Source organism: Poecilia latipinna, unplaced genomic scaffold (genome assembly GCF_001443285.1).
Source record: "Poecilia latipinna isolate Pla-1442-1.1 unplaced genomic scaffold, P_latipinna-1.0 Scaffold9, whole genome shotgun sequence".
Classification (NCBI taxonomy): domain Eukaryota; kingdom Metazoa; phylum Chordata; class Actinopteri; order Cyprinodontiformes; family Poeciliidae; genus Poecilia; species Poecilia latipinna.
Window position 1 is genome coordinate 343828 of NW_015112625.1, and position 14005 is coordinate 357832.

The 14005-nt window shown below is 38.7% G+C and overlaps 2 protein-coding genes across 4 annotated transcripts in view; one reads left to right on the plus strand and one right to left on the minus strand.

Annotated features, from left to right (window-relative positions):
* Positions 1-107: 107 nt before the first annotated feature.
* LOC106945259 (cystine/glutamate transporter) lies at positions 108-4726 on the minus strand. 2 transcript variants are annotated; one of them, XM_015028833.1, is made up of 12 exons: positions 4404-4724; positions 3511-3637; positions 3317-3432; positions 3098-3223; positions 2921-3020; positions 2427-2471; positions 2210-2333; positions 2014-2117; positions 1842-1938; positions 906-1055; positions 637-814; positions 108-510 (listed from the first exon to the last, which is right to left on the minus strand). In XM_015028833.1, exons 1-12 carry the CDS (start codon positions 4624-4626, stop codon positions 446-448), a joined length of 1455 nt encoding a protein of 484 aa, XP_014884319.1. In that variant the 5' UTR covers positions 4627-4724; the 3' UTR covers positions 108-445. The 2 variants fall into 2 exon arrangements, with proteins under 2 accessions (XP_014884319.1, XP_014884312.1); XM_015028826.1 differs by having other exon boundaries at positions 1842-2117; positions 2210-2471; positions 4404-4726.
* A 4856-nt stretch (positions 4727-9582) lies between these two features.
* The window catches only part of ppfia2 (PTPRF interacting protein alpha 2), a 121928-nt gene continuing 117505 nt past the window's right edge, over positions 9583-14005 (plus strand). Inside the window, exons 1-2 of one of the 2 annotated variants that reach the window (XM_015028875.1) lie at positions 9583-9990; positions 12889-12984. The gene's annotated coding sequence lies outside the window, so the exon portion shown is untranslated. The remainder of the gene's footprint in view (positions 9991-12888; positions 12985-14005) is intronic. The other variant, XM_015028883.1, reaches the window with a different exon arrangement.

Below are 14005 nucleotides of genomic sequence, written 5' to 3' on the forward strand. Positions count from 1 at the left end.
CACGACATTTACAAGGTGTGGATGGGTGACCTTTGTTTTAAATTCAACTCTTTGTGTAACATAAGCTTTATTACATGTTGTAGAACTGTAAAAAAAAAAAAAAAATCTTGCCATCTTGGGCAAGATGTTTTTTAAAAAGCTACTCCATGTGTTTTATTACTAATTCTAAGGTCAGCAAAGGTTTTTGTTTGGCTTACCTTGCTTGTAAAAATTTGCAAATTTTTGATTTCAGCATGAACATTTTTTTAAGACGTCGTAGGGGTTGTTGATGCTTTTTTCAATGTTCTTGGTAAATCAGCAGACAAATGCATATACATCTGTTACAAATATTCTTTTTAATGTTTTCTTGTACAAAAAGAAGTATTTTAGTTAGTTAGTTTGGACTCTCTAAGAAAGGTGTAATTCACAAAGATTGTCAGTGGAAACTTAAATGTCTTAACTGTCTTCAGTATGTCTGGACTTCTTGTTGAGCCACTTCCAGTAGGATCTGCAGCTGCTTGCTGCAATAATCTGGGAAAACGAGACGTATGCACCAGTCAGATCTTTCCTATTAAACTCTGACATGCTGAACATTCTTATTTCAAGTCACATAAATTCAAAGTTGAGTCACTGTGACCTACAAATGGCACGACTTACTGAAAGTGTGCGTTAATCTATGTGGCACCCGAAAGCGATGGACAGTCACGAAGTAAACTGGAACTCCTGTTAGAGTGAGGGCACAGCTCCGCCCCGTGTTCCAGGGGTCCGAATAAAGCGAGAGACCCACAATGAAGAAGCAAACCACTGTGAAGATGACCGCAATGACCAAAGGGACCTTAAGGTGGGTGAGCAGGCAGGATAGATGATCAGATTTCTGTATTGTGAAAGGAAAAAAAATGCTGAAAGACTCAGGAAAACACACTAACCTTGAAGGGTCTTGGGTGGTGGGGGAAGCGGTATCGATGGACGAGCATGCCCAAGGTTGCCAGGGCGATGAAGAACCAGCGTGAAAAGGAGGCAAAGTTGATGAGCTGGTAGATTTCCCCAGTGATTAACATCACCACCACCAATGGATACTGGAGAGACACAATGCAGCTTTAATCGCATGCTGCTACAGCGGCCAACACACAAATACTGTCAGCAACCCAGCTTTCTACAGCTCCCTGGGAGTCGCTTCTTCTTTCCAGACCTTTCACATGTTCTTAGGAGCTGAGACACTAACATTGTTTTTAGAGAAGGTAGATCAGAGATCTTCTACAGGGAGATTGTAAAGCTGACTGTGGCTGTGTGTTGATAGGAGGATAAAGCTGCCAGACCAAGACAAGCCCACAAAATCCAATGGGGATTTAGTTCTAAGTACTCTGTCCAGGGTGTGCAGACGGTGCAATGAAGAATGCATACTAATGCAAACTAAAAAAAGTTGTATTTATTTGAAAAAAATACCCTTTTTGTTTCAGCAGATCCAGAATGAACTAATAAAAATTCCAAATCAGAGACACTTTAGTATTTGGAAGAGAAGGACTTTTACAACTGGAGGAACTCAAGGTGAGCTTACATTGTAAAGCATGTTAATTGGAGCAAAGTGCTGCAAAACAACAGGAAGTAAGTAAAAAACCGTGTCACTGGTAACAATGAGAAAAAATCAATCGAATGTCACGAGAAAATAAATGTCACATTGTTTGCATATTGGCTGATGACGATTAATAAATTAAAATGAGATTCATTCTAAAAGCTCCACACCAAAATATAACAAGACTTTTGCAGAGTACAAGAAATAGAAGAATGATTATGGGCTGTTGTTGTTCATCATCTGTTACGGTGGAACAGTTTTGTTTGATTCGAAGTCTTTGGACAGTACTGACCAGGAGGAGCACAGCAGGTAACGGTGTGCGTTGTCGGACATGAATCATGGAAAAGATCGGTGGCCAGTGGCCTTCTCTGGCGCCCACAAACAGCATCCTGCAACCGCAAATCTCATAGGTCCAGAACTGCACAGAAAACATTAAGAACAGCCAGCTTCTGCTCTCATAATACCTGGGCGACCCGAAGAAGCCGCCATTGAGAGCTCCAAGGCAAGAGAGAGCGACCAGAATGGGAATCACTGAGGCCAGGCCCTGCAGAGCACGGTTCGCAAACGTCTGCAGGCAAACACACGTCACGTCAGAACACAGCTGTGCCAACACGTTCCCTCTACATTCTTCGTCAGTGGAACATTTTGCTCTTTGCTGACCACAGCCACTGCGTCAGACAGCAGCAGCTCAGCGGGCGTCATCACGGTGTAGTAGGCCACGTTTACAAGCACGTAAAACACCGTCACCGTCACCATGGAGCAGATTATTGCCAAAGGGATGTTTCTGGAAGCATATGGTTCACACAGGACATGTGAACGTTCACTTTTCAAGTCTCTCAAAAGAATGATCTCAATCTGAGGCAAATGTGCAAAATACCTATTTGGATTTATTACTTCTTCTGTGACAAAGTTCAGATAAAACCTAGGAGAAGAAGGAGAAACTGAACTTTACTCTGATACCCCTAAAGAAAAACTACTACCATTATGAGTGTACCACATAAATCTGGCCTTTAAAGTGACAAGAAGAAAACAATTGCTGGGAGAAACCCACCCATGTTTTCTCACAGGCCATACAGCAAACATGTGGAAGACATTGCTTCGATCAAACTAGAGCAAAACCCTCAACACACTCACTGCAGCTTGAAACATAGTGTTGGCAGTATCATGCTGTGGGAAAGTTTGTGGGGGGGTTTCATCAGGGAGAGTAAATACAGGGTTAATAGGAAAACAGATGGAGAAAATGCAGAGCAATCCTGAAAGAAACACATCACAGCTATGTGCTACTTTCTGTCAGTCCAACCCGTAAAATCCCAATCAAACGTTAACATTTGTATATAATAACTTGTCAAAATATAAACTGTGCTGACTTACCATCCACCATATGCATATAAACCGTTATAGAAAGCCAGTGGCAGCCTGTCCAGAGTTATGGACTCCAACTCAAATCCATTCTGGAAATTTTCTGTCTTTCCTGGAAAGAGCCGTTGAAAAGTTCAAATGTTCCCAGGAACGCCATCTTACTCAGTATTATTGCTTCCGTCATCGTACCTTTCGCTAGAGCTATGACCCCAGGAATAATTATGAGTACCAGCGCAAACATCTTAATGAAGGTCAAGGTGACCTGAGTCCGCGAGGCCATGCTGACGCTCCAGCAGTTAACTGCAACAACAAATGCTACAGAGACACAGATCACACATTACGTCTCTGCTGGATGGGAAACACTGATCCAAATATAAAGTGGACAAGAAGGCGTGGAATACCACTCACTCACTCCGAGGATACTGACGAGTTTGATTAGCGCTGAAGGAGCAGGACAAGGTGCAAATAAAGGTTCAACAACGTAACGTCCAAAAGCCAGAGAGACGTAGGACGCCACAGCTGGTCTGGAAAAAAAAAAGGAGTATTTGTACTTTAAAAGTGTCTGTTATTCTGATTTTTCTTCAACAACAAAAACCTTATACCTTATAAAGAGGAACTCAACCCAGAGTCTTAAGAAGGCCGGCAGGGGCCCCAGAGTCTCTAGGAGATAAGTGTAGTGACCCCCGGATTTTGTGAAAGTGGTTCCTAGTTCAGCATAACACAAGGCCCCTGAGAGGAAACAGGAAAAGGAAGACTTTTATTTACTTGCAGTTCATTTAATCTTTTCATGTTTTTTCCAGAAAGAACAGATTTCAAAATACTTCTTTTTGTTGATCTAGTTTAGACGTCAGTGACAAAGAACCCAAGTCAATAAATTAACCAAAAAGTATTTGTTTTGTTAGTTTGTAAATCTGCTGATCTTTAACTCAAGCCTTCTGGTTCTGCTCTGCTCTGGGTCCCAGAACCAAACATGGAGAAGCTGCATTCAGCTTCTATCTTATGTCTGGAACAAACCTCCAGAAAACTGTACAACAGCTGAAACACTGAGTTCCTTTAAATCAGTGCTTAAAACCCACTGTTAGTGGTTGAAAAAAAATGCTATATTGATTGTTATAGTTTCATAACTGTTTTTTTTTTTTGTGATGTAAAGCATTTAAACTGCCTTGTTGCTGAAATGTTCTATACAAATAAACTCGACTTGAATATTGTAGATATTTTTGAAAATATTTTGCTTTGCTACTTGTTTCCCTGCTATAAATGACTTTTGTCCCACTGAAAACATAAACTGCAGATTAATTCAGCTCCTTCAAAATTTCATATGACTAGATTACTAGTGCAAAGGACAAGCAGGACAACATGACATTAGATATTATTCGGCCTGCAATATCGGATACAAAAAAAATAATGCAATACATCTTAACTCTCATGCAATATTTTCCTTATAGGTATATTATTACAGATGTAGAAGAAGCAGGGAAAACTAGCCTGGTCTTACCAAACAGGGACAGGATGCCACAGAGCGCCCACACCAGCAGAGACAGCCCCACGCTGCCACTGTTCATCAACACTCCCTTCGGAGCGATAAAGATCCCACTGCCAACCACCGTCCCGATGATGAAGGACACAGCAGGCAGCAGCCCAATCTCCCTCCGAAGGCGCACCGCCTCCTCCTCCATCTTCCCCTTATCTTGCTCCTTCTTTATCTGTGTCCTCTCCATTTTTGTGTGTGTGTCTGTAGGTCACCGAGTGAAACTGTAGTGGGAGAACACCGCGTAGGCCAGAACTTTTCCCACTCTCCCCCCGCCTACCCCCCTCGTTCTCCCCTCATTGGTTCTTGGTTCACCCGCCCAGGGTGCAGAAAACAAAGCCAGCACTCTTCCGAGCTCCAGGAACGATTTAAAGCAGTTCAAGTGCTTGACACTTTCCTGTATAGTAATGTTTGTCTGGGTAAATATGCGTTAACGTGTGTGTGTGTGTGTGTGTGCGCGTGCGTGTGTGTGCGTGCGTGTGTGTGTGTGTGTGTGGGCTTTTGGACTCTGAGAAAAAAAGGCGTGGAAGCAACTGCACAAATAGCAGGAGACACTTTTTTTCCCCTGACAAACTCTAAAAATAGGATGCAGATTTCATGTGGAGGCCTCAGAACAGCTCAGCTGATAAACAAAAAACAGACAGAAGCCACTTGATTAACTTGCTTTTGCCTCTTTTCACTCGATTGAACGCTGTCAGCTTCGTCTCATCAACAGGAGGCCCGCTTGTTAAAATTCCTGCACAGTATGAACCCAGAGGCTCCTTCAGAGGAGGGAACGCTACATCTGCTATTTGAACAATAAAGCAACAAGAGTGAAAAAGAAGACATAATGTCATGGTGGGATACAAATCTTAGCCTTTTTATTGAATTCAAAGTGATATAAAACAAAGTACTGATCCCGACAAAGGGAGTTTTCTGACCTTTTATTTGAAACGTATAAGTCTTCAAGTATAATGTCAGATATTTTGCTAATAGAAGTAGGTTAGCCCCCTGTAATGTTAATACTCCTAAATAAAATCCAGTGCAACCAACAGCCATGAGTTTGAAGAATAAATAAAAAGTCTTATTTGACATTTGAGAAAGTCATGTAACAAAGTCAAGACCAAAGTTGAACCTATTGGGTTACATGCAAAATGCAAATTAGTTTTTTTTTTTTTTGGTCCATGTTCCTGCACGTTTGCCATTTTCAACTCCTTGCTCTGGCAGAGCAAGATAAAACAAGACAGCATTTGTTTTTATTTAATGATATATTTTTTAAGGTACTATAAAATGAGAATTCAAAATGATTTAGTCACCTATTGTTTTGCATCTTTAAAGAATTTTTTGATGAGAAACTCTCCTAGTTCAGTCAAATCACTGTTACTCTTTCTCTCTTTGACCAGCAGATGGCGCTAAAGTCTCATCTAAGAGCTGTTGCTATGTTCAAAATTGGATATCTTTCTATCATACATATAAATATATTATGCATCTTCTGTTACTAGCTGACATATTTTGCATTGTAGCACTTATTTGGAAACAGTGAGTCAGTAAAAGCTGTAGTTCGGTGACCATGAAGTCTGGTGACATATTTGGTATCTCAGTGTGAAATCCCAGGACAGCTCTCAGTTTAGCCTCTTTTTTTTTTTACTTTGAAACAAGCAGACATCCCACAAAGGGAATGAAAATCCATCTTCACTTTGTGTTTCTTCAGATGTCTTGGCGTGTCAAGGCCAAACCAGTCTTAACCTTTGCAAAGAGCCATAAGCTCAAAACATAACAAAAAGTGAATGAAATAGTATTTCCCATGAGGCATTCGCATGAAGATGTAAAAGAATAAAAACTAAGCTAGAGAAATATTTTAAAAAGAACAGAAACAATACCACGATAAAACTGATTTTGATAAATTTAATATATATTTTTTTTTATTTAGTGTTTTGATTCAGAATTTCCCTTCAAACAGAGTTGATTATTCTTAATGGTCTCCTCCCTCACGGTAAACAAGGAGAGGAAAGTCATACTCCACGCAGCCGTCATAGAAACATCGCCCTTGGCAACCAGCTGAGGTCTTTGCATGCGCGGTACAAGATCTGGCAGCTTGAATCCCCCATTTACAAACCTATTATCATGAAAGGCCTGTTTATGTGTGTGTGCTGCTGTCCTGGGAATTAATTAACCTTCACACACAGATGCGCACATATACCACATAAGGGTGTAATATCCACGCATAAACAAATGCATGTTTACTCAAAATACACACATCAGGTAGCGCGCAGACCAAGGTGGGAACAAGTTGGGGAAGATAAGACGGATCATTTGAATTTTAAATAGACAAGAAAACACAAAGAGTATCTAAAAGGGATTACAAATTAACTTACAGGTTTAGTTAACACTCACTCGATTTGCTTGACGTATTTAGATGCTGCAAAGGAATCGAATAATTTACATAAAGGCTCCTATGGAGACTGGAAAGGGTCTTAAATTTGATATGGAGGCTTCATTTGGTCCAGTAGAAGGATGATGAGATTTTGTACTTAAACTTTTGTTGAGATCACTTGAAACTTCAGTCTGGAAAAGTATGGTGTCTTAACGTGAAAAATGTGTGGAGACCCCATTAGCCTTTCCCAATACAGATCCTCAAAGCTCAAAGCAGTAACTCTTTATACTTTAAAAATGGATTCTTGCAGTAGATTATGATCAGTAAAAGATGTTACTGGTAGAAGATAAGGCACTCCATCTGCATCTTGAGTTTAAATATGCATTCAGATGCTACTTTTATCTTTTCTTTTTACCCTGATACGATTTTAAACTATTTACAGCTATTCGCACTCCATTATTTGCAGATTCACATTCTGTACTGAATTCTTTTGTGGAACTGAACTCCAAAATATTCATATTTTTTATCATAGAACATATCTAAAATATTCAACTGTGTGTATTCCTTCATGTGTATTAATGCATATTAATTGTATTTTTGGTGATTGAACTACTAAAATCAAGATTCAAATGAAACTAGAGAGATTTGTTTTCACACCAATTGCTCATTAGAATTCATTATATAATCCTAGCAAATGTATTCCATGCTAAAGTCATCCAAATTTGACTTTAGCCAGCCTATAACTGTTGATGGAACAATCTTTAGCAGCAGTCTGTTCAGTATATATCAATATTTATAATACTGAAGAATCACATCCTCACTTTTTTCTTGTTTGAAAATAAATAAGAGCTGTCAGGGTTCACAATAAATAACTTTTCAGTTGTGTTTAGATCAGATCTGACCTTAGTAACCTTTACCACTGACTCTGACCCACCTGAGAAATAAACCACACACACATATACACACACACTCCAACCCACAGAGCCGTTCAACCATGACTCGTGCAGTCAGTTCCAGCAAGATCATTACATTAGATGCAAATCCGGTGCACTACACTTGATGGATAGTGGTGGTTGATGCTACATGGATAAACCCAATCGACAGGTTACGGCAGAGTGCTCAAGCATGCAGTTTGATTGAGTGTCTTACGGCCCATTCTCAGATTACATGTCTGCTCCTGACAGGAAGACATCCATTCATAGGAATGTGGAAGAGGCCAAATGCAACTGCGATGCCATGGGGTTTTTCTTGACATGGAGGATCTCCAAGCCTTTGGGATTTGAGGTATTCAGACTATTTGAAGTGTAAATAAACAATCCTGGCTCTGCAGCTTGCTGATACAGACCCTACTGTCTGGAAGCCAAGACACAAAAAACTCCTGCTTTAAAAGAAAGCGGGCATGGAGGGGAGAGCAATGCGTCATGCCAGTCTGACTCAGGATCTCCCAGAAGACAATGTCTGCTGCTCTGAATTTTTTTCTCTCCGTTTATTTCTTACTTATTCTAGGGCATACAGACACATTCTGGATCTATAGAGCCTTAGACATTCAATTATTTAAAAACTGTCTATCTGAAGCAAGTTTAAGGGAGACCTAATTTGAGTTAAACTATAACTCTTGTTACTTTAAAGAGAATAAAACTTTATAGAGGGTTAAAATAGTCAGTTTGTTAATACTGCTGCTAAAACTAGCAGTGATATGATATTTTTTCTAGATATACTGTGATAAAACCTCACTAAGGCTTCAGCTGTGTAAGATCATTTTTAACAGGTCTCTGAATCTTCCCATGTGCATTACATTATACATTGTAGAAAAACATATGCAATCACCAACAATTATTGGATTGTGATTATACCAGTGATTATTTACTGCTGTGAACATAATAGAGGTTTTTGCAACATTTCTCCATGAAGCAGTATCTTTGAGTCACTGATTAAGCAACAATCTCCAGAATGTAACTGGAGTGGACTGCAATCAGTGTACATCAAACATAATGAGTACAAACAGCAATTAATCACCTTCACAATCTGCAATTATTTCCATGGAACATCCACCATCAATTATGCATTTACTTGTCTCAGTGTTTGCTCTGTTTTGAGCAACCATCAGCCTGTTTAATCAGTCAAGACACTATAGTATGACACTGACAGCTGTTGAGGATCATTCATATACTGATATATCGGTGGAGCCAACCCTAGCATTCAACAGGCGAGAGGCAGGGCACATCACAGGAACAATACAGACACCATGAGTGAGTGAAATGAGTGAGGATGCCGTGTTATAAATAATAATAATAAAAAATCATCAAAATATTTCACAATTAAAAGGATACTTTAAGCAGCCACTCTTCTCAGTGTGTGCTTTAAGGCTTCTGTCATGCCACCACACCTGCAAATATACAAAACCCTAAAAGCCTCTTCATTAAAGCGCTTTGGAACATCTACGTGTGGTCAACTTACTATAAAACAGATTAAAAAAATACAGCCTTCTTTTCATTTGGACTTTTACATTTACTAGAAACTGTACTTTCTTATTTATTAATCCTGCATTTCAATGGACCATATACCTGCGCAATTTGACGTTCCAAGAATAAATTCGCTTTATGGAAACACGCCATTTTCGAAATACTCTTGCTTTTTTGATTAAAAAAAAGTTTTTGCTCTAGGACGAAATGATGTTTCTAGCCGTATCTATTTAGCAAAACTACAACGGAAACACTTTTTTCACGTCATACAAGTCACATGATCAACAACCGGATGTTGCCTTAGCGCAAACCACGAAGAAGAAGACAACAGGAAGTAGTTGGAGGGTCTTGGCGCTGCATGCTTTTAATGACTTATCAGCGAACAAACCTATTCACGGCTGTTTTTAATCGCGTCTCCTATTTATTATAACATTTTTTTTAGATTAGCGGAATATTAGCAAAGTTTTGTGCACATTTGCAATAGAAACACAGCTATTGACTGTCTGTCAGAACCCAGTCTTCTTGGTTCTGTAGCTTCCCATTTCCCCCACAGCTGCGGTCCATTAGTAATCATCTACCTGTTTTGCATTCCAGTAATTAACGTTCCCAGCCTCTCTGTTCGTTCCCTTGTCAGGCCCTGCCTCTTACTTCAAGCATCTCCAGAACTTGCCGATGTAATAATCACCCATGGTTCTGAGTTTTCTGTGGATTTGTTGCTGCTGCGCTTTAACTCACACTGGTAAGTTTTGTTTTATCAAATTAAAATCAAAATTGCCTCGCTGCAGTTTGGTCTTCATCTGACCTAAATGTCGAAACAAAACTGAGCCAAATTTATGTATTTGAGGGTATTTTTTCCTTATTTGGTCTTGGGCTCCATATTAAAAAAAATAAGTAATGTAAATGTATTTTGTGAATGTTTGGCTGTCCCCAAATTACATGTTTATGTTGTTAGAAATTGACGATTCATTTGGCTTCTTTAACAACTTATTAAGAAACTGTTACGTCAAATATACAACATGAGTAAAGATGGGTCTAGTTGCACTTTACTGCTTTTACTAAATGTTGTCAGTCTTTAAAGTATTTCTCATAAGACTACTTAATTACTCTACAAGAGCATTTTAAAAGCAACTATGAACCCACAGTGACTATTTCATTGCAGCACAATAAATGGCACATTCACCAGATAATTGATTTAGTCTAAGGGAAGCAGTAATGGTAATGTATTAACCTACATTGTAATAAAATGTGGGGAGCTGCAACATAGTCATTAAAACTGGCTCAAAGCGTAAGCAGTGTGTTTAGAGAGGGAAGGTAAAGGTAAAGGTTAGGAAACCAAGAAATCCAAAGTTCATGCTTTTATTTTTTGTGAAGCTGAAATTGGTGGAAACAATCTAGTTACCCATTCTGGGGATTTACTATATATATTCTAAATTAACTGTACATGGGTTAAGGCATTATGCTGGGTTCTACCCCCTTATCTATCCTGCCTTTTAACAATTAAACATGGAAGTTTAATGTTCTGCAATTTGTTGTTCTTACATTATGAACTGAACTGGGCAAGAATGTTTTTAGATTTTAAGCTCCAACTTCAAATCCTTGACGCTTTAAAGTTGAAAAAAATGTGTTATTATTGCAGTCTATGTTGTCTGTGGACGAGTCTTTTCTGTGTGAAAACCTGCAGAAAAAACATGTTTTTGATTTTCAAAACTATGTGCTATTATGTTTTTTTTCTCTGAATGTCATAAAAAGATTCAATTTGTCCCTCTTCCATTTCTTTTCAGTGTGTGAATGTGAACATTTTGTTGAATCTGTTTGTAAAAGGAACAAAAATAGAATCTTTATCCTTCCAACTAAAATCAAAAATTTTAATTAAATTTTTGCTGTATTAGCTGCATGTGCCGAGTTGGACTGACTCATTTTGGATTTCTACTTGGGTCACATGTAGAAAAACTGTCTACTAGTTTAAAACAAATATTGCTGTAATCTAAATTCAGCAAAAATAATGACATGAAACTACAAGTCAAGCAGCAACTTTCTCTAGCCAGAACACAAACCATCATCTTTAGATTGAAAACCTAAAAGTTATTTTCAATAGCTGCTATTTAGCATCATTATGAGCACTCTCTCACTTGCTGTATTGATATTAGAATAAAAAGAGGATGTTGAGAACATATCGAGCTCTTCTATGAGATTCAAATGGTGTTTTATAACTGAACCTCATCAAAGTCATTGGTTGTGTATTTCTGCATCCTGTCTTCCTCAAACGCAGATCAATATTCCCAACCTCAGCCCTCCATCCTCACATCCATTCCCCTCCAGGCTTTGTATTCCTCTCATCTTGCATAGGCCAACTCATCAGTGGACAGCTTGTTGAGGAACCTGCTGGATAGGCCGAGATGGCAGGAATGCAGCTGCACCGAGAGTCTGATGGGTGATTGACTGTGGCACTTTATTACCTAAAGGGGCGTGCTCTGCTCGTCTCTGTATGCTCAATCAATGTAAATCTGTCCAGCTCGGGAATTTATGTCCCCCATGATGAAGTGCTTTTCTTCTCTGCTCTGCATTAATTTGTCAGGGCTATGATGTAGTCAGTGACACCATTTTCTCTCAAGAAGTGAGACATAAGTCATTCCAAATTACTTTGTCCAGTGTTTCTGTTGCCAATTGTTGTGCTTGGGAGGTCTAACGCTGATCTTATTATGCCTTTCAAAATCACTCGATTGATACCCACCTAACTATACACACATACTTCCCCACACACAAACACACACACGGGTGAAATTAATCTCTGTTTTATGTTAGTTCATAAATCCATCGCCATGCTGTGCCAAGTTACTCTACTCCACAAAACCCTGGCTGGCAAAAATCTGTGGAAAAAAATGCAGTTGCTAGGATACAGCATCTCCCTGCCCACCGGGTACCTGGACTGTCCATTGTAAAAATGTGAGTGTGTGTAGTAACTTGACAGATTTGATTTAATTTCATGTGCTGAAACCCACCTGGTGTTCAGTGTGTTAATTTAACAGCTTGTTATTTTCCTTTTAATGGTTTTCCAAAAAAGACTGTGGAACATTGAGTGGAGGGACCCAACATGGAGACACTAGAGCAAGTTCTAGTTCTGTCTAGAGTCTCCTTTAAGTGAAATGTGATCAGAAACATTTCCTTGGAAATGATCTTTGCTGACTGGTTGATGTAGAAGATGAGCAGTGCTGCTGCTGTACCTATAATCAGACTAAAGCTGAAGTTTGAGCTGTAGTAACCGGTGTGTGTTAAACATGCATCTAGATTATTCCTGCAATCAGTGGAGTATTTTCCATCAGTTTTCAAAAGAGAAGGAGTTGAGACAAATGTCTAAGTTTTTCAATTATTTATGCTTTTCATTTTAATTCTGGTCATTTTTCTACATGGGAAAAAAAACATGAAACATACAAAATTAACCATAAAATGTAGGTTGAGCAATGCTACCTAAGGATTTTGTGAACGTAAGGGCATTTATATCACTATAAATAATTTATTAGAACATGCTAGTATGAGTTGCCATACTCTTGTAGCCGTTTTGTTTTAAGAAAGTTAAGGTTGTAATTGAAGCAACAACTAAAATCGTGCATGTTTGTTTCTTTCTTTTTGTCAATAAAAGCCCGCAGAGGAACTCTACATCCTGATTGGGATTTTTCCAACCACTGGGGAAGAAACAAGATGAAACAGATTAAAGGCACAGCTGAGAGAGGATCAGGTACGACTGTACATTAAAATAAACATCAAATTTAATGATTTATGTAATAATTCAAAAATGTATGATGGCATCATCTCCTTTTTTCCCTGACATGTCCTCAAGCTACAAAAAAATCTGCCAATTAAAAATAGCCAAATACACAATAAATGTGCAGTCTGCTATTTGAAAGCACAGAAAATGCCAGATCAATATCTAATTTAATTGTGTGATGTTTTTTATTATTTTTTACCTCTGTACCAATGGAGTTAATGAAGCATCTAAATATTAGTTTAAATAATCCTTCTTCATACCATTTTTCCAATCTTTGAAAGGTGAACGTGCAGCTATGGTTGGCTTATGCTTTTAAAAGCATCATTGGTTTAAGAAATAAGGTGGATCTTTTCACCTCAGGACTCTGAAGGCATCACCTATTTTGTTGACTAATCTGGCTGATGATTATCTGTGAGAACTCATAGAGCATTGTTTTTTTTTTTTCTCAAATTTTAGTTGATATTTTACTATTAAAAAATAAAATTGAACAAGGTGGATGTCGCAGAAAATCAGTTTATCAGGTTGATCAGATTTTTTTGTTCCTCTGTGGTGACCTTGCTCCCTTCATGTCTTCACCCCTCCTGTGGTCAACAGCAGTTTCACAGCCTCAGTTTCTGTTTGAACAGTGAGGCTGCCTGTTATTCTGTTGATGATCTCTGCAGAATGAACTGTATAAAAGTTTTCCTGCAATCAGAACAGTTTAAAGTGATCTTGCCTGAAGAAAGTGTGGGCAGAGGGAGAAGACGCATGTGGGCAGTTAATGTTGAATTCAGTAAGTGACCCCTTGAGTCATTCCTTGCCCATAAAGAACCAAGAGTAGCCTTCCTTTGCAATTTGCAGGCAATTATAATGATGTCACGCCTGAGATGAAGCAGTGATTTAATTACTTTATACTCTTGAGTTGTGGGCAAAAACTAAACAAAGCCACATGTGAATAAACTATGTACAAGATAAAGATTTGATATATATTTTGAGTGGCTTCTATATCATA